The following is a 26,466-nucleotide window of genomic DNA, read 5'->3' as shown; positions in this document are numbered from 1 at the left end:
TATGTTAGGGGCTGAAGGACACGTCATGGGGAACATTGAGCTGCCAGTGAAGAGGGTGTTCTTATGTTCTGTTCTTTCGCTCCTTCTCTGTAAAGTGTAGTAAAGCTCACCAGGGACCCTAGCTTGTTGCGCTCTAACAAGCCACAGTTTCTAATTCATGGTTTCTAATTCTAAATCCATGGTTAGTTCTTGGCTTGCTGACTTCTTCAGGAGCAACAAACCATGGTTCAGATATAAACATGGTGCCAAGGCTTCTTGGTTTGCTTAGCCTGCTTGCACCAAGGGAGGAGAGAAGTGAAAGTGATTGGACACCAACCTGCTGCTCATTCCTGATAAACCACAATAATCAAGAAAGCCTTGCATGGGAATGCAGTCATTGTTTCCAGGAATGCAGAGGCAAGGACAATTCTCCCAAAACCCTACTACTTGAACCAGTCCTAGTTGTATTGCCATTTTTTTCCCCAGCTAGCATTGGCATCTGGCCCTTTGTCTCATACCATTCCTGCGTCGTCTTCCACAAACTGACCAGCTGGCTGCAGTATTCGTACAAGGGGTTAAAATATCACCCTCATTTCTCAACATACAGTATATAACTTTATTCATTCTGTGACCAAGTGGAGTTTGGAACAGACCTCAGTCGTCTCTGTAATTCCAGCAGGAGACAAAGGGTACAAGCCCTACCAAAGTATAATAATGGTTCACAGAACAGTGTTCAGTGTACTGTATTGTGCACAAAGTCTACTGAGATAAAGGCAGGATCAAATTAATTCCATTACTTTATGTTGGAGTGGTTAAGAAAGCCTGCTTTATAATCACTCATTGATTTCCAATATTTCATAGGGAGTAGGGGAATGCAGCCACTTTATTTGGGCCAGTTGTAAAGTTTTACTCCCCTCCCCCCATCTTAATTAAATATTTTTGTTAAAATTGTCAGTTTTCTCCTGTCTTAAGACCTTGAAAGTTTATTCCTAAATATTCCTTTTCATTTCTTTTGATTGTGGGAGTGGGGAGGGGAGAGAAAGAAAGAAAGAATGTGCTGGTGTCAACTAATTGTAGTTTTAATGTGCATAAAATTTGCAAAAACAACAGTTGCAAAAATAGATACAATTTCAGGTGGCAGTTCTATACCCACTTACAGTACCTGGGAGCAAACCCCATGGGAATTACTTCTGAGTTAATATGTATATCTCTGTTGGATATAAAAATATAAAATATAAAATATAAAAATAGACATAAAATACAGGTTTACAATGGCTACAGTGTTCATCCTTGGCTATACCGGTAATTCTCCCTGTGACTCTAATGTCAGTAGCTTTTATATTGGCTGGTTTCTGTCCTGAACATACAAAAGATTCTCTTAAGCCACAGTGTTTGTCAGTGTTTTTGAGCTTTGTTTGAAGGCAAATGCCTAGCTTTATTTTATTGCATTTATAAACCCATCTTTTCTCCAAGGAGCTTGAGGTACATGACTCTCCCCCTCCTCATATAATCCCCCCAAACAACCCGGTGAGGTAGGTTATGCCGAGAGGCAGTGGCAGGTCCAAGTGAGGTTCATAGCTGAGTGGAGGTTTCAATCCTGGCCAGATTCTTGTGGATTCCACAAAGTGAACTGGGCCACTTCCTCAAAGCATATCAGCACCAAACCTAGCTCACCTGTTGTAACTAACAGGTGGGGTGTGTTGAGTTTTTTTTTTTTAGCCTATTCATTTCCTTTGAGCAATATCATTTTAAACAAATGTTTGTGTACATAGGTGATCAACTGTAATAAGAAAACTTTTTTCTCTCTCTTTCAAACTTCAAAATTTTGCTTTCTACATGCAGCCCTCCACCCTCCACTCTGGCTGAAGTGAAGTTAAGTAAATGTTAGACTCAGAGTAAATCCATTTAAATTAAACTTAAGTTAATAATGGCCACTGACTGGCATTGCACACAACCCTTAATGCCCATATGGGCCCCTCCCTTCTTTAGATGGCAAGATATACAGTATTACAACACTTACAGTATTTCAAAATGATGTAAGGAGACCTTCCGACATTTGGGGGTCTTTCTATTCATTCTGCTGAGTGGCGCCCTAGACTTTTGCCCTAAAGTCCTATCCTGACAGCACCACCAGTGTTTTTCTAGAATGAACACAGTTGTGTTCAGCTCTTACCAAGTGCCTGGTGCAAATTTATGGGGTGAGCCTTTGCAGATTGTAAGAAAGGTAGAAAGAGTAATTAATCTGACAGCTCTCTCATTTATTTTACTACCTAGCCTATATAAAATGTGCTGTTTCCTGATCTTGCACATAATTTATAATGGTATTGTAGTTTAATTCTGGCACACGCAAAAAGGGCTTTTAAACACAGACTCTCTAACAATTGTATTTACCTTACACAGTGGCAAAAGCAGTTATTATACAGGAAATAAATTGTCCAGCTTATTCCTTGCATGGGTAGCACATAACATTTCCATGAATTCACAGTACTGCAGTATATAAGGGAAAAGGATATCATATACCAAGTTTTAATTCTATGCTGTATGGGAGGGGGGAATGGAAAGAGGGTGTGATCCTATATTTAACAATTGATCAAACAGAGCAGTATATTCACAGCTGTCAAAGAGAAGTCCATTTAAATCACCTTTCAGTGACCTTGCTTTATTTCCTTACAGCTAAGCAAGTGTGGGCATTTAACCCTTAAGATGCATGAGTGTTACAGCTTCTATCTCCAGTAGCAGTCTTCTCTGGCTGTCAGTCACCCGTTGGCCCACAATACAGATACTGACTAAGTACTGGCAGTATCAGGGCCCTGTGTTCTTGGTGCTATGAACTTCCAGGAGCAGCTTGCTGGGAGGTCCAAGAGCCTTGCAATTAAGATGGTCAAAAGGTTGCTCACTGGCCAAGGTTACCTTCTGCAGTGACCGGAAGCCATACAAACCAAAGCTCAACTGTAGCTCTGTGGTTGAGCCCATAATTTGCATGCATAAGATCTCAGGTTCAATCCATGGCACTTAAAATGTTCTCTGGAAGCTGGGTCAGGAAGTGCTTCTAATGCCACATTCCAAGATGCTGAGCAAGATGTACCAGTGGGCCAAGCAGCTTCATATGTGGGATGAAAGAAGGCAACCTATGGACATAGGAAGATGCATTATATTGATCCATCTGGTCCATCTGCCTCAGTCCTGCCGACACCTGCCTTATACTACATGGCTCCTTCCAGATGTTTTGAACTGCAACTCCCATCAGTCCCAGCCAGCATGGTCATTGATCATGAATGATGGGAGCTGTAGTCCAAAATATCTGGAGGGAACCAGATCAGGAGGGAAAGGGTTGAATCTGGGACTTTCTGCGTGTAAAGCATATTCCCTGGTGAGCTGTGGACTGACATGTAGAGGAGAGAATTAGGCTGAAGGAAAGTTCGCCTCTGAGAGGAGAAAGTGGCAAGGCCAGCTCTGGATGATGGCAAGGCTCAGGGGTGTGTGGCTATCTTGGAGACTTGAGATAAGAATATAGATTTTGTCCGCCTCCACCAAGCACACACATCTGCCCACTGCTGCCTTTCTTTCTCTTGTATTTTCATTTCTCCAGAGGTTTTTGGTGTTTTTTTTTAATGGAAAGGGTTATGTGATAAACTGATGACAAAACTGTCGATTCAGTTTCCTTTTAATTGCTTATCCAGGGCTGTGTCATAAAAGGACCTATGAATGTCTTCTGTCTTTAATAATTTTGTAGAATAGCCTTGTTTCAGCAAGGTCAACTCATCAAGCAGGGCATAAGGAAGGTTATACTTGCTGGAAATCCTCTCCTCTCCCCACCCATTTTTAATAGAAGCCTCTCAGACATTTGTGACTCTATCCCCTTAAATTCTGTTTCCTGTAGCCCTCATAACATGCAAGTGTGAAGCAGTGTACTCAAGTTTTCATTTGTTCAGTAGCCACAGCCTTCTTCAAGGGTGTGTGTAGCAGAATCCTTCAGTCAACTCTTAGCTAAAGCAAAGCCCTTGCATGATATTTTGTGGAAATCTTTGATTGATCCAGACAGATTCAGAGGTTGTGCAAGGGTACTTGATTTATGAGTAACATGGGTCTATGAAAAACTACTACACACACTTTGCCTCAAGTAGCCGGCATGTGAGGACCACAACTTCATGTCTGACACAGGCATACCTGAAAACTCCATCCCTTTCTTAGAAATGGAGAAAGAATACTGCCAGAGTATGTTTTCTCTCTCTTCTACTTCTTCTTCTTCTTCTTCTTCTTCTTCTTCTTCTTCTTCTTCTTCTTCTTCTTCTTCTTCAGAGAAGTAGTCAGGCTGCCTAAACGACTATTGTGAAAGAACCAAAATTTGGTTTGGACACAAGGAATGAGAGGATTTCTCAAGCTTTTATTCCTGACGCACAGAAGGAGCAGGTTGATTCCTTTTGTGGTTTTTTTCTATGACGTGGGTCGGCGGCCTACCTATCCTGTAAAACAAACCATTCCCATCTGGCCCTTTCTCAACATTTTATCAGCTGACCAATAACTGAAACTTGTGGTGGCTTCTCGCTGTTTTTTAGCCTCAAGGCTAATTTCTTGAGGCAATAGTACAAGGAAATGTAGCGAAGCCAACATGTTGACTCACAAGCATGCTGGCCATCAACACAGATGAAATATCTGACTAATAAAAGTGTAGAGTCCTTAAAGCACTCTTTCATGTCTCTCACATCAGGTGGTTATCTTTGTGAATGGTGTGCAGCATAACCACAAGAATGATTGCACTGCTGTGTAGAAAGTGCGGTCAGGAGCTACAAAGAAAGGACTCGCTCCGTTTTACGATTATGCAGCCACTTAAATACCAGGAATAGAAATGGACCAAAAGCCCCTAAGACTTAACACACAAAAATTAGGACTGCGCAGGTCACAGGCTGTTAGCTGAAGTTTCACTCTACCAGCACACTATTCCACAATCAGGTTATTTGGGGAACATCACATCCTGATGGGTGGCAGCTTTTATTTCCTCTGTTCTTGCCCTAATAATTGCTGCAATGCTGTAGAACAACAAACAAAGACTATGTGATGTTCCAAACTAACCTTTGCGTAGGGAGCAGGCTCTTGTTTCCCCATTTTCCTCTTGTGTTTTCTCTCCTCTTTGAAAAACGCCTCACATTATATGGCAGCAGCAGCAGCAGGATTCAGAGTAGCACCCATAGTCCTCCCTTTAGAAATCCAAGACTCTTCTTTTCAGCAAACCAAACTTATGAATCAATCAGTAAGGGGGACCAGTGACCCTTTATATGTTGTTGGAGTCCAACTCCTATTAGCCCTAACCAGCATGGCCAGTGGCCATTGACCAGGGATCATGGGCTCTGGAGTCCAACAACATCTCAAGGGCCACAGGTTCACCATCCCTGGAGCACATTAGGCATTCCTTTCTGCTACTTGCCTCAGATGGTATGGTGCAATTACAGTAGCAGCCTAAGATGCAGCACCACTGGGTTGGATTAAGAGACCTGCATTTGACATAGGGCTGCTAACTTCTTTAACTCTACGCATGATTGACAATCTGAGAAGTTTGCATGGGGTTAAAACAGACAGAGAGGGGAACCTCCAGTTTGCTAAACTGTCAAATTACCCTTGTTCTTTATGCCGACCCTCCTCCAACTGATATTCTCGGGTTGCAGTTTCCTCCCTTCAGCCTTCTCTATTGGACCTCTTGGGGAGAGGTCATTTTGGACCTGTCTCTGCCAAGAACAAAGGAGCAAGCAAGGCTCCCTTGGACTCCACCACAGTTAGACTATGAAATTCTTCTATCCAAGTATCCAATAATGAAAGTAAGAGTTCTTATTTTCCAGTTTAAAGTCTCTATGTGTTTGCTTCCCAAGATTTTCCTGCAGTGCAAAGGTTCAAGTGTCTGTTGATGCATATAAACGGAATATGCTATCAGAACTTTACTTTAACATTGGCAGTGGGACAACATACCTCACTGCACCCAAGAGCAGAAAGAAATGCAGGCTGTGAGACACACAGAGCTTAGGAAATGCAGGGCAGGATATGTGACGCAGACAGCTCTGTCTTCCGACACCTTGCTGCTGTTCTGTGGCTCCACTTCGTCTGAGGCATCTGCCTCACTACACCTAATGATAGGACTGGCTCTGGCACCCTGGAACTCAGAACAGGAGCATTCCACACCACAACTCTTTGTTGCAGGTCCCACCTGCACTTAGCTGATCTTCAGCTTATCGGAAAAGGTCCCTTTTCGCATGCCATTCGTGGATCTGTCTCCACAATGTTTCACTAAATCAACCCATGTGTGTATAAAAATGCAGCCTTCAGCCGTATAAAATAGGAGGTCCTGGCAGTGTGGCAACTCTTGCAAAAGAGGGGCAGCTACTCCAGTTGCCCTTGAGGCGATTACATTTTCTTCAGGACAAGAGGGAACTGTTTTGACATACTCTGTTAAAGTCATGGGCAGAACTTAAGGTGATGTGTCAAGGGAATCTTGTATGTCGTCATATGCACGCACACACACACACATACAAAATCTCACCTTGTTTCTGGTACAAAGATGATAGCCATGCTAGAAGTGGTGCTCTAAAACCTCTGAAGAGCACCAGTTTCAGGACAGCTAGCACAGCAGGACTTGAAGACAGCTCAATGAAACATCCAGATCTCAAAGTGAAAATGGGTACATCCGATTTGCCCGTGTCCCTTTGTCTGTTTTGGGTTTTCAAGCCAACCAAAACCAAGCCCATCATCATCATCATTTTATTTGTATGCTGCCTTTCCATAGCTGAAGTGTGCTGCTTCCTCTGTTACTTCAGTCTCCCCTGCCAGTTATCCCAGAGCCCCTCCAGATTAAACTGCCCCTCGCTCTGGAAAGCTTGGACTGGATATTTCCTTTTAGCTTTTTGGGACTACAGAAGGGAAGCTGAAATTTTGCTGCTTCTCTGCTAAGCCCCTGTGAAAAGGCAGTGCCTCCAGATCTTCCATTATCATAGGCTTACCTACACTGGAAACAAACTGGGTTAACAGCCGTTCCTTCTCTCTAGTGAATTGCATCTCTGTGGGTGGGGGTAGGGATTTGCACCTAAACTGCAACTCCTTGTGTTCTTGGGTAATATTGTTCCAAAACAGGATGTTTCTAGTTTAGGTAAACCTGTAGTTACTGTTCAAAACCAGTGAGCAAATGAGACCATTTGAGCATTAAAAAAAACCAAACAATTATGACCATGATTTTACCTCTACATTTTGCTACAGAACCGTTCTTTAGTTTGCAGTTGCCAACAGCAACAAAGAGAGAGAGAGAAAGATGACCAGGTTATGCTACAGATCATACATATGTACATACATACATACAGTTGTACCGTGATTTTCCAACAGCTTAGTTCTCGAACGTTTTGGCTCCCAAACGCTGCAAACCCAGAATTGAGTGTTTGCGAACTATTTGGAAGCTGAACGTCCGACTGGGCTTCTGCAACTTCTTCCTGCAGCCAATCAGAAGCCGTGCTTTGGTTTCCAAACATTTTGGAAGTTGAACGAACTTCCGGTATGGATTCCATTTGACTGCCAAGGTACGACTGTACTTCTGGGGACTCCTGTAGCCAAGCTGCTTTCAAATATATTCACTCAGCTTACCAAAGGGTAAAACTACATGGAACCATAGAATTGCAGAGTTGGAAGGGACCCTGAGGATCATCTAATCCAACCCCATGCAATGCAGGAATTCCCCCCCCCCCAGCCTTGGGCTCGAACCCATGACCCTGAGATTAAGAGTCTCATGCTCTACCCCCTGAGCTATCCCAATTCCATGTTTAGTAATGAACATGGGGTTCCCCAATCCTTTATTAACTCTTCATGTGCAAAGTGGAAGAGGATTGGGTATCTGGAGGGGAGAAGGGGGGGTCCCCTCCGCAATCCCGCCCCTTCGACAGCAGCTATATTTGCCTCCCAATGAGAAGTTCCCCTATTGCCTAAAGTGAGCGATGCAGCAACAACAACAACAGACAACACGGTAATATAGCAGGATGTATAGAAATACACGAACCGTGAAAGCATTCAATCATGTATATATGTGCAACCGGAGGGAATGAAATACATAGCAAATACAAATGTCTCTGAAGAGCCGGATAAGGCTCAAAAAGTGCAACGTACAATGTGCAAAGAGTCCAATTTAATAAAGTGCTAAAGTCTCTCAGGCGTCCTCGTCTGTCCTCCGACGGGCGGCTAGCTTATGTTATCACCGTTTCACTAGTGTAGTTTCTTCAAGGGATGGACTTCATCTTAAATAATAATTATAATGCACTCTGTGAGCATTTACATATCCCTTTTTAAAAACAATAAGTAAAATAATGTCTAAAAATTACTCACCAACATGTTCATACACTAAACTTAACAAGGCTGAGACGCTCACACACCTCAACGGTTCCTGATTGGCAAAGCTAAATTCATCAGTAAATTACAAGGTTAAATACAATTATTCAAAAACCATCAATCACGACAGGACAATACATTAACATACTCCATATTTCTCTCTGGACAGCCTTCTGAGGACCTCATGCTGGTGGTGGGTGGGGCCAGAGGCAAAGTGGGTGGAGCCACAAATGTTAATTATACCTTTGGTGTAGTTGGCTAGTTTCACTCTCTACACACACCCCTCTCTATCCTCCACGTAGTCCATCAAAAGGCATCAGAGTTCAAGGGCACGTTACAGGCAAGCAAAAAAGAAAGAGTAGTTTTCCCAAAGCTCAAAATATGCCCATCCTTTAGGTAATAGGAGATCCAAGGAGATCTTGATTTGTAGCCCAGCACCATAGGCTGCAATTATGGGCACCCTTTCCTGAAAGTAAGATCCATTGCACACAATGAGTGTAGACATGCCCAGAATCAAACTGTTGGCCCCCATGCTATACCAGCACTGCAAGGCAGACAGAAAATGTAACCCATTGCTAAATTGTGGGGAAGGAGCAGTGATGACATCTGTTTGAATAATTATACCAGAGAGGGAGGTGGTATTATTTTTGAAACATTTAAACAAACACCCAGTCTTTTAGTTGCTTGAGGGATCTTGATGATATAAATCCAGTGTATTTCTGAACTGGGTATCTTCTGAAACTCTGTTATCGAAAAAGGACAACTGTTACGGAAGCCCTGTCCTTTTGATAAGTAATAGGTTTGTTTTTCTCAATAAATCTGCCGCTAGAACAGGATAGGGAATCTAGGGCCCACCAGATGTTGCTGGACTGCAGCTCACATCATCCCTCATCATTGGCCATAGGACACTATCTTTTTAAGCTCAGTTTTCTGTCACATTGTGGTCGGTTTGTTCTGTTTTGCTTTTGCTTTTAATATCAGAGTGTATTATAAAGTGGCTTTAAACAACTACAATACAACCTTTTAAAGTTGAGGTAATTTAAATCTGCTTTAGTGCTTTAACTTTTGTATGTTTTCAAGTAGGGTTCTAATTTTTTGTTTTATCCTTTCGAGTTAGTTTTTTTTAACTATCAAGTGGTGTATACATATTATGATATAAATAAATTTTGTAGGATGAGGACTACCGTGGGAAGGAATTGTAACAGCTCTACCTATTTCTAGATATTGCAGCATGGGGCCCTACCCCAAGGATAGATCAGGATCAGACCCTAAGGCTTGCACACTTTCTCCCCCTCTCTTCTGTGTTTTAATGCAGGGGACATTTTAAAATGCAGTCCATTTTACCATCTCATTCCGTTGCTTGTTTCCGCTCCAAGGATAAACAAATCACAGACACTTCAGTCGAACAATTTTCTTGGAAGCAAGTTTCCTTGAACTCTGTGGAATTGATAGTGGCTTTACATATTCATGTGACTCTCTAATGACTTGCAATGGAATTGGAAAACCGACTCCATTGAAGAACACTTCATTGGAAGTGACTTGAGGTGATACAGAAAGTCTGCCTTTGACTCTGGTCCCCAATGTCTCCTTCACACACATGCAAGTCAAGACTTGATGTTTAGGTCATCAGGGAATAAACATGCATGGTCAACTAGCCCTTCCACTGAATTGGGTGAACAAACAAGCTTAAGATTGCAGCCCTCTGTCCTATGATTAAGAGTGAAGTTGGCTGCCGCTGCTCTTTTGATTCATAAACTCTCAGGAAAGTCCCAGCTCTAAATATCACAGGGCATTTTATTTTATCTTTTGGCACAAGGCAGCGCCTGTATATTTGGAGGACACCTTTCTGTTCCAGAGAAGTGAGCAACTTGGACTATTTTTAATGCTGTAATGAAAATGATACTGGAGGCATAGTAAAATGGTCTCAGCTTGGCAACTCACACTGCATCATTTTTGTTAATACATTTCTACCCCAGCTCTGAGTTGCTCTGCAACATTTGGCAGTCCCTTTGTAACATGGACAGGCATTTATTGTTCCTATGGACTGAAGAATTCTCTTGGTAAGGATTGTAAGGATTGTATAGTTGAAATGATGTACAAACCCAGCAAAATGTGCATTAATATGCCGTGGCAGCTTGCCAACACTGTACATTCCTTAAAAGTGGCCTAATGTTTTGGTGAGTGCATTAAATGTCATCTAGAAAAAATTAGAAAGCGTATTTTTAGGTAGCATTAACTTTTGTTCAGTTCCACAACTTTGTTCCTGCAGCCAGTCAGTCCATTGTGGCAGTGGGGATGGAGGAGAGATTCAAAATATACAGTGTATACAGTACTTCTTTCAAACATTTGAAGCATGAGGTCTAAAACGATTGACTCAAGTCCACAGCTAGCATCATTTATGGACTGTGATGCAATCGACCCTTGACAGTTTCTGAAGGCTATGTGGCTGGGGGAAAACCAAAGCTTAATTTCTCATAGCAAAACATTTTGGGCCAGATTCATCTACTCCGTTCCTTTAGTGGAAGACAGCACAAGGATTCCAGCTGGAGCAATGGGGCCTTCCCTCCCCCCGCCACCCAGTGCACCCACCTCAGCTACCCCCAATCCACTCAGAAGGTTTGATCGATCCCCCAGAACAGTGAGCCAGGAGTGGGGATAGGAGAGGGGAGATAATTCTATCTGCAAGCAAATGCTTGCACTGACTGAACTATTGCATTTGTGCTAAGTTGAACTCCACCCTTCTGCCTCCTTCAGCTGCTTGCTGTGAATCAAAAGGTGGTGTAGCCAAGGTGGCTCAGAAAATGAAATATTCCAAAGAATTGCATTTGCCCTAGTTGAGTCATATGTCTGGTATTATCCTCCAGGTTTAGGCTATGTGGTGTTAAGGTATCAAGTCTATAGATTCAGAAGTTTTCTGTTGTTTCCAGTATTCTTGGGTCAGACACAATCTTGGTTGAATAATTGATAAATACCGTATAGATAAATAATGATGTCATTGGTAAATAAGTGATGCAGAGCAAACTTATATATGCAGTAACAAAGTACTTAGCCAGCTGTGAACACCTTTGTATTACCAAGTTGTTGTTATTTTTAAGAAATTAAGAACATAAATATCAGGGCCTTGCTGGATTGGGTTATACTCCCTCTCTGAAGGAGCTGGTATGTAGCTTGGGGGTACTTCTGGACCCTTTGCTGTCACTTGAGGCTAAGGTGCCTTCCACCAACTTTGGTTGGTGGCCCAGCTTCTCCCTTATCTGGACAAGGACAGCCTAACTACTGTTGTCTATGCTGTGGTTAACATCAAGGTTAGATTACTGCAATGCATTATATGTAGGGCTGCCTCTGAAGATGGTTCAGGAACTTCAGCTGGTGCAGAATTCGGTGGCCACATTGCTCACTGGTGCAAGATGGTTTGAGCATATTACCCTGATCCTGGCCTGACTGTGCTGGCTGCCAATTAATTTCTGGGCCCAATTCAAAGTGCTGGTTTTGACCTATAAAGCCTTATATGGCTCAGGACTGAAATACCTCAAGGACTGCTACTCCCCATATAAACCGACCCAGACCCTGAGATCTTCCTCTGAGCCCACCCCCCTTCTCCATGTGTCTCCTCTACAAGAGGTCTGGAGGGTGGCAACACGAGAATGGGCCTTTTCTGCAGTGGCTCCCCACTTGTGGAATGGTCTCCCCAGGGAAGTCCGTCTGGCGCATCTGTTATACACCTTTAGGTGCCAGGTGAAAACGTTCCATTTCAACCAGGCTCATTAATACCCTATATCCTTTTAAATATGTTTATGGGAGAGAGGATTATTGGGTTGTTTTGTTGTTGTTTTATTATTATGTATTTTGTGTTTCTTTCTTGTACTTTTATGCTGTGAACCACCCGGATGAAGGGCGATATACAAATTCAATGAGTCATCATCATCTAGGCCAGCATCCAGTTCTCACAGTGGCCAAAAAGATGCATGTGGAGAATCCCGCCAGTGGGGATATCTTCAGTTTCTTTGCACATTTAAAAATATATCCGTAGGAGTGCCGATAGCTTGTGTCTTCCTCCACCAACAGTGGTGCAAATTTCAAAAATGAACGTTGGCTATGAGCCTGCTGGGTTCCAGTGCCCACAATATTGGAGCCCTGTGTCTCTCGCCAGATGTCATGGGGCAGACAGTGTTACTCAGTGATGAAACATGCTGCACATGCTCAAAGTCAGGAGTGCGAGCTTGGCCCCGCGATCGTGGGTGCCTAGGGCCGTGGATGCCAGGCAGCGTGCATGGCCCTGGCACTGAAATTTGTGGATGCCTGGCCCCTTCATGGAGAATTTTGTGGGTGCTTGGGCACCCAGGGAGTTGGCCCCAATGCTCAGAGTCACTTTTTATTCTCATTCTGTATTTTCCAGAGTTAAGCCCCTGCATTGGAAATAAGACCTGGGACTTGGTCCTTGGAAATCCTGGCTTAGATTCTTCCCTGTCGCCTAGGCTTCCTCTCCCTCAGTTGCCAGGTGACACCTTGGGGGTGGGGGAAGCAGAATCAAATAAACCCCAGTTGATATTGAGTCTCTGAGGTAAATTTTTGGAAGAGATTCCCGCCGCCCCTCCTTCTCCCAAAGCAAACTTTGTGATGAACACGTCATTCACACACCTTCCGTCGGGGATTTGGTTTTAAGTAAACATACTGCAGTATTTGAAAATGCCTTTGCTGCTAAATCTTTGGCTAGACTGACTTATATACATTGCATTGAAACTGACTGTGCAAATATTAACTGTAATTCTCAGTACGTATGATGGTTACCTAAAGAAAATACGGGATATAAGCTGTAAAGAGAGCTAGTGTCGTCTGGTAGACTTAATGAGAGAGATATGAAAGGCTCAGGTCCACACACCATACCTCCACTACGGATCCATTTGGGTGACCTCAGTTCCCTCCGTGAAATGTGAGAACGCATCATCCCTCCCTCCACGATTTGTGCTGAGGCCAAAAGAGATTATAGGCATGATCCAGCAAAAGTTACGCACACAAGTGAGCCGTATTGATTTCAGAGGGGCATTTAATGACGTGCTTAGCCCCTCTTCCTCCACTGAAGCCAAAAAGGACTTAATAGCACTTATCTTGGGCTGGATTGTATCCAGAGATGGTAAAATACTTTATCTATTAAGTGTGCTATATATGCGATTAGTAGCGATAGCGGTATCAGATAAGATGTGGAACACAGAACAATTAACAACACAAAGTTCTGTGATCTGAAGAAGGCTGGGGCAAGGTAGGAAATGGAGGCAGGCAAATAGGGGACAGTCAATGCATCACTTAGTCCAGAGCTTTCCAAACTGTGCATTGCAACATGTTAGTGTGTTGCACGAATGCTCCTCCCGGGGCTGAAAAGAGGTTAGTTTAACCTCCGGTTTGCTAGTAAAACTTAATTACTGTGTCGTGAAATGATGCAAAACTGAATTACTGTGTCACAAAATGATGCGTGTCTAAAAAGTGTGTCACCAACATGAAAAGTTTGGAAAGCTCTCACTTAAGTCTCTTGGAGGGCCACATAGAACAGAAACTCCCTTAGTAGTTTATAGACCAGGAAGTTCTTGGACTTTGAAAACCACAGACAGAAGCTTCCTCAAGGCCCTTGGGCATATGCTGGCCATGTGTTTGAATAGGCAGTTCCAATTGTGGGGCATGGATGTCTCTCCCCCACCCCCCAGTGGGGGTTATTCTCCACCATATTTCAACCACTTGGTTTCCATATTTAACTTTTTCTGTGCCTTGGCTTCCAATGGAGAGATCCATCTAGGTGTTTTCCTTTCTAACAAATCCTTATATCTAATCCAAACATTGAACAATGGTTTTCTAATTATATGATTTTTAAATCTTCTGTGTGCCGTAATCTTGTCATACCATAAATAAGCATGCCAACCAAACACATTATCAAAACCTTCCAAGTCTAGCAAGTCGGCATTATCCAACAAAAACCAATTCTTGAGCCAGCAAAATACAGCTGCCTCAAAATATAACTTTAAATCTGGCAGGGAGAATCCACCTCTTTCTTTACTATCTGTCAATAATTTATATTTAATTCTCGGCTTTTCCCCTTGCCAGATGAATTTGGATACTGTAATACCTTTTGCCATTCCTTGAAACACTTCACATTGTCAACAATAGGCAATACTTAAAACAAAAACAACATCTTTGGCATTAGTCATACCTCTCCGTTGTCATAGAAATTGTGTGGTTGGGGGGCGGTGAATTGGGGAGAGAGCAGGGGAAGGTGGGGGGGGGGTGTTCTTTTGCTTAATGTACTTGTAGGGTTTTTGTGTCAGCATCACTAGGATAGGTTATTTGTCCAGTTACATAGGCATGGCTGTGTGCATGCACGGAACCTGGATGCTGAGTGCATAAGTTGGCACTGGAAGCTCATCAGTTTCATGCCCAGTTACCCATGATCTGGTCACCTCCAGTTTGAATCACTGCAGCAGGTTGCAGGATGGGCTGCGTTTGGAAATGGTCTGGGAACTCCTCTCAAGTGCAAGGGACAGAGTGATTTTTTTTTTTTTATCATATTGCACCAGTGCTTCTTCATCATGCATAGGGACCCAAGGCTAGCAGATGAACCGCTGGTCCGACTCAGTGCCAGAAGGCAGCGTCCTCTTCTCTTAAGAGGCCTTCTCCGGCAGAGACATGCTGTATCCCTGGGCCCAAGCTGCTCCAGTTGAGCTCTTCCCCTCTGCTTTGTCCATCTGGGCGCACGTTGCACGCCAAGGACCTCAAGGTTACGATGTGGCTTTAATCTTGTTTATGTCTCTCGTCCTCCTCCTCCAGGCCCAGGACAGCGGCAGTGGCGCTGGCCGGGGCGATCGCTTGTGGTTATATAATGAGCTCACTGTCTGAGGGCGGGGAAGGGCGGATGCGGGGGTGGGAGAGAGGGGGATTTCTTGGCCACGTCACGGCCCTCGCCTCCCCGCCCCCCGCAGGTGGCCGCAGCCTGTGCGCAGCGAGCTGCAGGAGGCTCCACGTGTGCCCGAGCCGACTTGCGAAGGGGGGGGGGGCATTGCAAGTCTTGCGCTCCCTCCCGTGCCAAGTTCTCTCTCCCTCTCCCCCCTCACTCTGCCGCCTTTCCCCCCAACGCAGAACTGCAAACGGGGGCAAAACACTTCCCGCTGCACCAAACGCACAAAAGCTCCGACGGCAGCAGTTCAAAGGCAGGAGCGCCCAGGCGCGCTCTCCTTCCCTTCCTACCAGAACCTATAAAAACAATAAAAGGGAGGGGGAAAGGGGGGGTTGCTTAAGAGCCTCGAAGACTCCTCTCCGCAGGGGGGGTGGAGGGAAGGAGGGGGCTCGTGAAGGAAACGGGCTTCCCCGAGAGTCAAAAGCAGCCGCCGCAAGCCTGGCTTCCCCCCTCCCCCTTCCCGCTTGCGCTGTGCAAAGAGAGAAGTTGAGCAAACAGGAAACGCGGCGGCCGCGCACCCGGCAGCCTCCGCCACCGCTCTGATTCACTGGGGCTTGCAGCTTTCCCGAAGAGGGAGGGGTGGGGAGGAGGTGTTGCCCGCCCTCTTCCAGCCCCGGGGAAGGAAAGCGCCGGGCTGCGTGTCGCCCAAAGTCTCTGGCTCGCCGGAGAAATAGCAGGAGCCCCAGCCAGAGAGACGCGGCTCCGTGCGCCCGCCTCCGCCCTGCGCTGCACAAGCTGAGAGGCTGCGCCGCGTCTCTCTCCTTCTCCGAGGACTCCGCGCCGCGCCTCCTTCTCCTTTTCCCCGCGCTGGGCTCCGCTCAGTCGAGTTTCGCCGCCAGCGCGCGCGCCTTGCTGAGCTCTCCCGCCAGGGAAGAGAGCGAGAGAGAGAGAGAGAGAAAGAAAAAGAGAAAAGTGCCTTTTGCCCGGACTGGCTAAGGAAAGGCTGGAGCCGCTCTCGTTCCTTCGTGGTTCCCGCCGGAGCCGCAAGCCCGCCTTTCTCCTCCATTGCTGGGGCTGAGCAATATGAAGGAGCAGCACTCATGTGTGGGCACTGGGCATCCCCCCATGGCTGGGTATGGCAGGATGGCCCCGCTGGAGCTCGCTGGTAGCCCTGTGAAACGCTTGCGAACTGAGTACTCCTTTCCCTATCTCTTCGCAGAGGAGGCCTACCAAAAACTGGCCAGCGAGACCCTGGAGGAGCTCGACTGGTGCCTGGACCAGCTGGAAACCTTGCAGACCAGGCACTCCGTCAGCGAAATGGCCTCGAACAAGGTAGGACAAAAACCTCCACCCCGACACCTAACGCGTTTCCCGCACCCCGATCTCACCTGCTTCCCCAGCGCCTTCGCCTTGGCGGTGTTTTTGCCTCCCCGCCAGCAAAGTGGCCCGCGATCTCGAGCGCTGGAGTTCGCTTCCAGCCCCGGGGCCTGAATGCTGCAAAGGGATACCGCAAACAGGACATTAGCAACAGTTTTCACCACCCACCCAGCTTAATTTCTCGGACTTCCCCCAGAAATGGTAAATTCTGGTTAACTGGGAAAAGAGAAAATCACAGGCTGGCATTTCGATGCCCGGGACCACGCGGATGTTGCAGAAAACTTGCATGCATGAGCAGCCCTAATCCTGCAATAGCCCATCTGGGAGCATCCGTAATATTAGGCAGCTGCTGCTGTTGTGCCAAGAAAACTTGCATGCGTTCTTGGCTGTGGAGGAAGCTAGTACAGTAGCTTGTACGCATTCATGTTTGCAAACTTAAAATGTGCATGGAGCACAGTGTTATTGCAATGTGTCTCTCAGTGTGTTATCTAACTTAGGTGAATCAGATCTAAATGCAAGCCTCCTTCTACTTCTACTCAGGAGTAGTTCTTGGTAAACTCCATGGGACTTCTGGAGGTCAAACTTAAAAGTTGGATTCTTGCATTATCTGTTTTATCAGCATCACTCCATCCTATCCATGGAAGTTAAGTTCAATAAAGACTTACTTTTTGGTGAGCCAGCAGTGAACTGCAAAACTTTGCAGGGGTTTTAAATTATTGTTTAAGATGCCCTTTTTATAAAACCGTATCTACAAATGAATCAGATGGCAGAATTGAAAAGTCCTGCATACATTTGAGATGGGCAGGTCCATCATTTTGACCTTTGCAGTTGTATAATAAAGTTGGAGAGGGAGAGCAAAACTGGCCTGGCTGGGGGTGGGCGGGTCAAAAGAGGTGGTGTAGTTTGGGTTTCAAAGCTCCACATGCCATTTAAAGGTTGTGCGTAATCACTGATCAGTGTGCTGCCATTTTAAAACAGGATGAGGAAAGATGCACACACAACCTTTACATACGGCACTTTGCTGAAAATGTCAACCACAAAAGGTAGTAGGAGATGTGGTTACAACTTGTTGTAAATACCCAGGAACAGAGAAAAGCAAGCAAAACCAGTGTTTTTCAACCTTTTTTGGGCAAAGGCACACTTGTTTCATGAAAAAAATCACGAGGCACACCACCATTAGAAAATGTTAAAAAAAATTAACTCTGTGCCTATATTGACTATATATAAAATAATTTTTCAATTTTTCCCACGGCACACCAGGCAACATCTCGCGGCACACTAGTGTGCCGCGGAACAGTGGTTGAAAAACACTGAGCAAAACCATATGCATGGTGGAAACAGATTTGTTTTACACCTTTGGGTGTAATTGATTCTTGTGCATACTGACCAAAAGCAAGTTCCATTGATTTCACTGGAGCATACTTTTGAGAAAACATGATTAGGTTTGAGAAACAAGTTTACATTTTCATTGTGGCACTAAAATCACCCAGAATGGTGACATGGTGACATACACCTTGCTTATTCAACAGAAAAAGTTCCCCACTTTCTTTTTAGGCTCTCGGGGAAGCCCTTTATTTAGATTTCCAGCAGAAATAGTGCTGTCTTAGCTTTATGCTGCAGCAGTCTCTCTCTCTCCCCCCCCCCAACAAAATCTTTAAGAGAGTAACTCTGCTTGCAGACCACTGTTCAAAGCCCTACTCTGCTACGAAGCTCACTGGGTGACCTTGGGCCCATCACTGTCTCTCAGCCTAACCTACCTCATAGAGTTGTTGTGAGGAAGAGAACCATGATCTTTTTGGAGGAATGGTGCAATAGAAATGCAATGGCAAATCTAATATCACTTCTGACTGCAGACTTGATCTAGGCAGGCAGGAGAAAGAGGGAGGGAAGCCTCTGACTCTTGCAAGCTCCTTGAGCTTTTGATTGTACAATGTAACACAAGGATACAGGAGTCTTAAGTTAGTGGATTCTTTCTCATGCTTTCCTATTATTGAGATACCATTTACGCTCCTGCAATAAAAGTGTCACATATTGTTTATGCTGTTAACATGTCACTATCTAATAATATGTGTGGATGTTTTCTGTGGCTCTTGGCGTTCGACTGCTATGAACCCAAATTTGATTCTTGCAATCAAACTTAAGGATTTGATCCTGCACCTTCATAGACATGTGCCAAGCAGGGCAGCTTAGCACGTTGTGCAATAGCGGTCGCTGGTTTACCACCAAGTGTATATTCAAAAGGGAGGTGCAGCCGGGGAAGGCTCTGGTGAATATCACAGATTTGCAAGCAGCTATTTATTCACTGCTTTATGACTTTTGAACAAGGCTTGCTGCATAGAATTAAAAAAATGCATGTGGATTTTAATTATTGGTGAAAGCAAAAGAGCAAATGTTTCAAGTAAAATGCAGTCTCATTTGCAAGCAGTGCAATGGGTTTTCTGAATTGTTTATTTGGGCAACAGCTTGTTTCCTATATCAGTATGTGGCTGTTTTTCATATTAGGGTTATGTTTAACTATCAGTAATAATAGTAAGTGTGTGAAATTTTCATGATCATAGAAGATAGGTTTGTTTTCAGTAAAAAAATATAAAAGGTATACTATAAATATTATAGTAGTTTATTTTCTTGCAAACATTGCTTAGCAATGGTGTTGCTGCCTACCTTGTAGATAGCTTGTAGAGATTTGTTTTTTTAAAAATTAGATAGGCATTTGCAAAGAAGTTGTTGTATTTTGGATGTGTTCAGTAGTAGAAACTCCAAATACAGTGGGCAAAGAAGCATTTAATAAGAAATCTGCTCCTCCCATTGCTTCAGAAAATGGATCATACGGCCAAGGTTTCCTGTATGAGATGTACAATAAGCTGAGTTGCTATAGCCACTCTGAAGGTCAGCCTGAATGATGCCATTCCTTACATCAGCACTGAAAATTTATACTGCAGGCACACAATTACTTGGTTTTATTTTGTCCATAAAATGGGAAATGTGGGTGTTTTAGGCTGCAATCCCACCTGGGAGCACATCTGACTGAACTCTGAGAGGCTTACGTCTGAGTACATATGTATAGGATTTCACTGCTCATTTCTTTGCTGCCAATTAAACGCTATGTGCCAATATCCCAAGCCACGCAGCACACTTCCATGCATATTTATTCAGGAATAAGTCCCACCATGTAGGTGTGGCTTTTTGAGATTGCAGCCCAAGCGTCAGTGTTAGCTCAATAAACCCCTATTACCAAGGGCTACTTTTTATTTGCACATCACAAAAGGAAGTTCTTGGGCACCACCAGCACCAATTTTTTAGGCTTTTAGTCCTGTACAAGTCTGCTTCCTAGAAACCAATGACTTCTATTGCTCTGTACAGGAGAAATTGGCTCTAAAAAGCAGTGTGTGTGTGTCCCCTGCACAGTTCATTTCCCTTTGTTGAGAAGGCAGTGTTGCCACAGGGTCTCTTTGCATGGTATCTTTGGTTGAAGGTGCCCGCCATTCAAAATAATCCTAAGTAGGTTTTATGCGTTGATAGGAGATAATGCTGTTTAGGGCTTAGTCACAATGTGTGCTTTAGTTCATGGACAGATATGCCTGTGTGGGTGCATGTGGATGTGGGTGCATGCATAAGTCAGATACCTTACACACACACACACACACACACGAGCATCAAAAATACTCAAGTGCTTTTGACTTCTAAAAAACAGCCACATAAATAGATGCAGTTCATATTTGGGTAGCCAGGGATAGTTTTTTTTGGAGAAAGGCTGCCCTTCTAAGCAACTTTTTCGCAGGGCATAAAGATGTCAGTGGCAAGATAAGCAAGAGGAGCCTTTCCAATGTGGAAGGGGCAGCAATCTACTGCGGTCCATTACATGAAATAAATTTCTGCATCACACCCAACTTTTAAAGGTACATAGCAGAGATCTCAAAAAGAGTGCAGAGAATGCGTCACAGTGCCTGCTCCCCCTTAAATATGTCGTAGCCAGCCCCGCCTAGTTATTCCATAATGCTAGCTTGAAAATTTATTAGGGTGGAGATCTTAAGCATTTAATAGATCACATGTGATGTGCAGAGAAATGTGAGGATGCCACCGGATCCACTGGCAAAGTCATAATGTGTTTGCAGTATGTTTGCATATTTCAAAAAGGAGAAAGCAGGACACCCTGAGCTTTTTCAAAAGTTGTTGAGCTTTTTTAAACTAAGAAAAACCATGGTTTTTCTACTGACGTATGCCAGCTCTAAGTATGTAAGCTCTGCATTTATATGGACATGCATCCCACAAATATAAACACACACACAGACAAAATACCCGCATGACTAAGTAAGCATGGAGAATTGCACTGTGGCTTGCAAAGAACATACTGCATTTACTGCTGGGGAGAGTAAACATTGTAGAAAGAAGGTTGTTGTCCTTCAGCACAGTGTTCCTTCAAATCTTTCAGCTGTATGAATTATTACCTTGGGTATTATTGACATACACAAACAATAGCAAGGGGTAACAAGAACGTCATATTTTTCTGCTGCCCGTTGAACGAAAGACACAAATAAGCAACACCTTTGAGATCTTTGAATAAATAACTCAAGCAGAAGTGAAAAACTCTCTCTTGCAAATTACTCTTTTTGTAGGCATACTTCCAAATTTGGCTTTTTCACAAAGGGGTACTGCCCAGCAGGCCATCCCTGTTAGGCTGTGTTGATCTTGCTGGCTATAGCTGCTGTTGTCAAGGTCATCATCCAAATACTAAAGTTTATGTTACTATCTATATGTGCCAGTACAAACACACCCTCCCCAGACCACCAGGTGCTTGCACTGGTAGAGCTATTTAGCAGGGTTGTAACCATAGGAGGGTCACATCTCTGGCCCCCAAAAGCAGCACTGTACATGCCCATGAATGTTACTAGGAGAGATGTGGTGAGGGGCAGGGGAAGGTGTTGAACCTGCCTACGTCTGTCTAGAATTGTGCTTTTAATCTCATTTTTGGAGGAATCTGACCAGATCAGAAAGAAATAGGAGTTCCCCCTTCTGCACACAGCCAGCCACACACACACACACACACACACACACCTGAAAAGCTACAGCTGCCTCCAAATTGCTGTGTTGCACCTGTAGGGCAAATTGAAGATTCTGGAGTAGAATTGCAAATATAAATGTGAAATAAGGAATAGCAACCAGGCTCCCCGTGCCAGATAATATATACAGTCATGAGACAGTGGGTCTGAATTCAGTGGTGGTGTTGAGGGAATTTCCTCTTTCCAGTAAGGTGGAACTTGCTTCCACCACTGTTTTAGAAGGTGAGGCATAAGTGGATCCTCCACATTTTTGCAAGAGATGACTGGGAAGATTGCTCTCATCACAAGGAGAGTTTCCACCAGCTGCTGCTAGGAGAGCCTGATGGGGGAAGAGTCTCCATGTAACGTGTCCTGTTATTGGGACCCATTATTTCACATTATGTCTGCTGCTTGCATTAGCAGTCATGCAGATGTGTTTTCAAACATTTTATGCATGGGTTGCAGTATGTATACCAGCCCTTTGTACAAGCTTTAACATAGCAGCACGGTTTCACCAGTGTTTTGAACTCCTATCACAAGGTTAGATTAGAGCAACCTGTTTCCAATTAGAGAGGAAGGATAATGCTGTCACATCCAATTTAAAAGGATTTACTTATTGGCCAGTCTGTTGCATTTCCATCATTACAAATAATAAAACAGTGAAACGGGAATTTACTGATCTAGCAAATTAGTTCAAAGAAGGCAGGTGATCTGTTGATAATTTTAAGGTCAAAAAGCTGATAATGGGGTCCCAAAACACCTGCAGCTCATTCTATGACTGCATTTTTATATAATTTCTGGCTGTGTGATGAGTTTTGACTAACTGATTTCATAGTTTAGTTGGATTTAGGTGTTTCCTTGTCTTCCTGGGGTGGGGTGGGGAGTCTGATGAGCACTTAACTTTGGGATATATTTACTAATTAAACATAATTTTTCCGATTACCATAAAAGTTCTCTGGCCACTGTTCCATCCAGCCAAGTATGGCCTACTCTGGGTTTGTAGTGGGTGCATAGGAACTTGGGCAGGAATCTTCTTTAAATTACCTGCTGCCTGATTCTGGGTTCTTCATTCACCGCATGTGCTCTGTTTTGAATTACAGTCATACCTCGGGTTACAGCCGCTTCGGGTTGCATGATTTTGGGTCGCGCACCGCACTGAACCCAGAAGTAACGGAACGGGTTACTTCTGGGTTTCGGCACAGAAGCACTAAATCACGCTTTGTGCATGCGCCAAATCACAACATGCACAGACGCGGCGCTGCGGATTGCGGACGCTGTGGGTTGCGAACGTGCCTCCCGCACGGATTTCGTTCGCAACCGTAGCGTCCACTGTATATGGTCACTTCTCACTTTTTCAATCACACTCTTTGATAAATACCAGCTAATCCTGTGTTGTAGATTCTATTTTTGTAAGTGCCCATGAGCTGTAGATCAAGTGGCTTCTATCCAGCACATCACTAAGTTAACATTCTGTCAGTGCAAGGAATCCCACCTGCACAATAGGATTTCTCTCTCTCTCTCTCTCTCTCTCACACACACACACACACACACACCATCTACTCCAGAGCATTGGGGGCGGGGGGGGGGGGATGACAACTCCCGAACAGATTTAGGGAGCATATTTGAGGGGGAGGAGTCCAATTGTTCAAGCAGGAATCATTGCAGTGAATCCAAAGTTTGCACCTAAGGTGTACTTTGAGAAATGCCATTTTACTAAATTAGAAAGCAGTTGTGAGGTATTTGGAATATAAACAGAAGTCAATGAGTAAGTTGCAAATAGAATGGTGAAAGGCATTGCTTTGGTTTTGTTCCTTAGTTGTGGCCAGTTAGAATTTAGGAAACCTTCTTTTCCTCATGGCATTTTTTCCCACCTTCCCGAGGCATTGAGCTACACAGAGAACCACTGAGAATATTGGAGGCTTGTGTTAGGGAGAATCAGTCAAGCATTCTCACTTGGGGATTCAGATCCCAGAGATGTCCCTGTGTCCTGCTCATAATTCTCACCTTAGGAGAGGATGTCATCTTGACTTCTTCCATTCACACGTGCAAATCTCCAAGCAAGGCTAACATTGCTTTTGGAGAGCCTTGGTACATAGCTTTGGCTTAATCGTATGACTCTCACTTGATTGCAAGAGCTGGAACAGGAAAGTAGCTTCTTCCAGATGAGGTTGGATTATGACCCTGGAGCAGTCTCTGCCCCCTTCTTTTAAGCAATTTCGCTCATTCACGTGAGCAATTTAGACAGCTTTCTTAGACTGCTTTCTTGAATTGTTCAGGCTTCCCTAGTGCAAACCACATCTTGCTGGCTGGCTGCTTTTGGTATGGTCTGTAAGGGTGATTGGCATGGGTTAATTGGATGTGGGCTGGTTCATGGGCAATCAGAGCAGAATGTGATCATGGCAGCCTTCGGACCTGTGCCATGTTGCCTTGAAGGCTGTGAAATAACCATGGCTTGCAGGGAGGATTGAAACAGTGCGGTGAAACATTTCTACATGTGTGTTCAAATGATTATATTTAGCATATTAATGAAGTAGTAGCTTTCTCTGTGTTACGCATCACCTTCCCTTTATGCTGCTGGCATGAGATAGAAGAGTATTGAGTCTTTGTTCTGCAATGGAGAAGGAGTGCCTCGTGTTTGAACTGTACTAGCTCTAGGTAGTGCTTCCTCACACTCAGGTAGCCATGGAGATGGACGTGGGTGGGATGGGCAGACATCATTCTCCCTTGGAGGAAAGGATTAGAAAGGAGCACGGACAAAATGTGAAAAGCAACTTGCTGAAGAGTTTACCCTGTGTAAAAAGCCTTGTTTGCTCTTTCGATGACTTTCCACACGACTTCCGCAGAGCCTCACAAAGGGGAAGGGAATCTGGAGCACTTTTCTTGAGAAAAGCATGTGAAGAAGGAGGCTGGAAGAGAAAGGCAAAAGTGTAATTTCTGGGAAACTCCCGCCAGGGGAGCAGGTTGCACTTGCAAATATAAACAAATCTGCCGCTGGTGGTTCAGATGGGGGAGTCTCTCTGTGGATCTGAGCCAGACAGGCCCCAATGCCATTTGGAGTGTGACTGCAAGTGGGTGGGAGTTATTTATTGTTTGTGACAACTTTTGTTATGTTGTGGTTTATGTGTTGTTGTTGTTTTTTCATGTTGTAAGCCGCCTTGGCATGGTTTGAACTGTGGAAAGGCGGTATACAGATAAAATGATGTGTGTTAAGTCTTTGTCGCACCAGCAGGCAGAATAATTAACAGTCACCCTTGTGATTCAGGAAATCACAAATTGGGAAGGAAAATGCACATAACATCCGTGAATCAGTCACACCCTGCATCCCCATGCCTTGCTCGCATATAGACATAAATAATTTCTGTTGTAATATTTTACTAACGGGGAAGTGATTTCTAGGTGTGAGTCCCTGAATTAAAACCTCCTGGTTCTAATAACACTCCCACCCAAAGCCCTGACAGTTGATCCCATAAGCCGAAGGTGTGCCCATCCATGTTGCAGTTCATGAGAGCACGGAAAAAATGCAGTTAGGCACACTTTCAAGTGGAATACTGCCTCTGGGTCTGTGTTCTTCTAATTGCAGAATTTCCAGTCTCAGGACTAAGAAAAGACTGTGGCCAACCGAGGGGTGTTTCAGAATTGATTAGAAGACAAATGTCCCTATGTCCATGGTACAAAACCACTTCCATCCCCCCACATGTATTTTTGTAATCCCCCTCTAATAGGCAGGAATTGTTCTTCTCAGTTGCGTGAAGTAGGTTTTTTTTTTTTAAGGTTAAAACCTTTCTTTTCCGACCTTCTGGTTCATAGCAGCAAAAGACACCTTGTCCTTATTTTCCTTTATGCTGCAGTTGCTTTTGATGAGTTCATGATGTTCCTTTTCCTATAACTGTCCCCACTCCATGTCCCAAACCATGAAGTCCTTTTTTGAGTCATATATCTGACACAGAGGCAGATGCACATTTGCATCTGCATAATTTTATTCTATGAAGTCACATCAGTATCGGACACATTTTTAATTGACCGAACCCCTAAATTGGAAATACCCCTCATTTGTGGAGCAGGTTATTGCCAGTGAGAGTTTATGACACAGTAAACATAGGGTTGGATAGATCCATATGGAGGCTGCAGTCTTGAAACACTAGAGAGTAAGCCCCATTGAACACAGCAGGGCATGCTTCTGAGTATTGCATGGGACAGGTCAGTGGGACAAGTTAGGTCAAACCAGGGCTAAAGCAACACTAATTTAACCTGGAACCAACTATATTGTTTAGTAGCCCAAAACACTAAAACATCCAAAGCCATCTATAACATAACATCTTTCAGTCAAGCAGTTGTCCAGTTTTGCCCATTTCTTCATTTTGGGCACCTCTAGGATCCACTGTTTTCACCTCTCTGCTTCTAAAATACCTGTATGGTCTGATCATTTCATATATACTACTGTAACTTTCCTTTCTTGCCATGTTTTTCTGCAGCTGATTTGAAATGCCCCTTGCCAGGTCGTCTTTCCCCCAGTAAGCACTTAGTTTCTAAAATACCCAGGCTCAAGTCTCCCCACTACACACACAATTTGTTTGTGGGTTTGTATTTGTTTGTGGGTGGTGATGGTTTATGATTGCTGAAGGCCAGGCACTTTCTATATGTGCTGAGATATCTTACAGACGTAATTACAGGACATATTCTAGGTAAAGACAGTGGTTGCAGGGCTCCTTCCTGGAATCTGCTTCAGTGAGCGTATGCCATGATAACTGTGATAAAAGTATGTGGGAGAGAAACCAAGGGGGAAACGGCTTTCCCGAACCTTCAGAATCCCACCTTACCTGCTTCCACCCTGACTTTTCAGTCATCCCT

General features: G+C 44.2%; 1 protein-coding gene across 8 annotated transcripts in view; it reads left to right on the top strand.

Moving 5' to 3' along the window:
* Nucleotides 1-26,466, top strand: part of PDE4D (phosphodiesterase 4D) — a 622,016-nt gene that overhangs the window by 544,396 nt on the left and 51,154 nt on the right. For all 8 annotated transcript variants that reach the window (XM_033163808.1, XM_033163807.1, XM_033163811.1 and 5 more), the window contains one exon: nucleotides 16,425-16,537. In XM_033163808.1, coding sequence (XP_033019699.1) covers nucleotides 16,425-16,537 — 113 coding nt within the window. The remainder of the gene's footprint in view (nucleotides 1-16,424; nucleotides 16,538-26,466) is intronic.

Source organism: Lacerta agilis, chromosome 11 (genome assembly GCF_009819535.1).
Source record: "Lacerta agilis isolate rLacAgi1 chromosome 11, rLacAgi1.pri, whole genome shotgun sequence".
NCBI classification, from domain to species: Eukaryota; Metazoa; Chordata; class Lepidosauria; order Squamata; family Lacertidae; genus Lacerta; species Lacerta agilis.
Note: the sequence above shows the minus strand (reverse complement) of the source record. Positions and strands in the feature narration are given on the sequence as shown.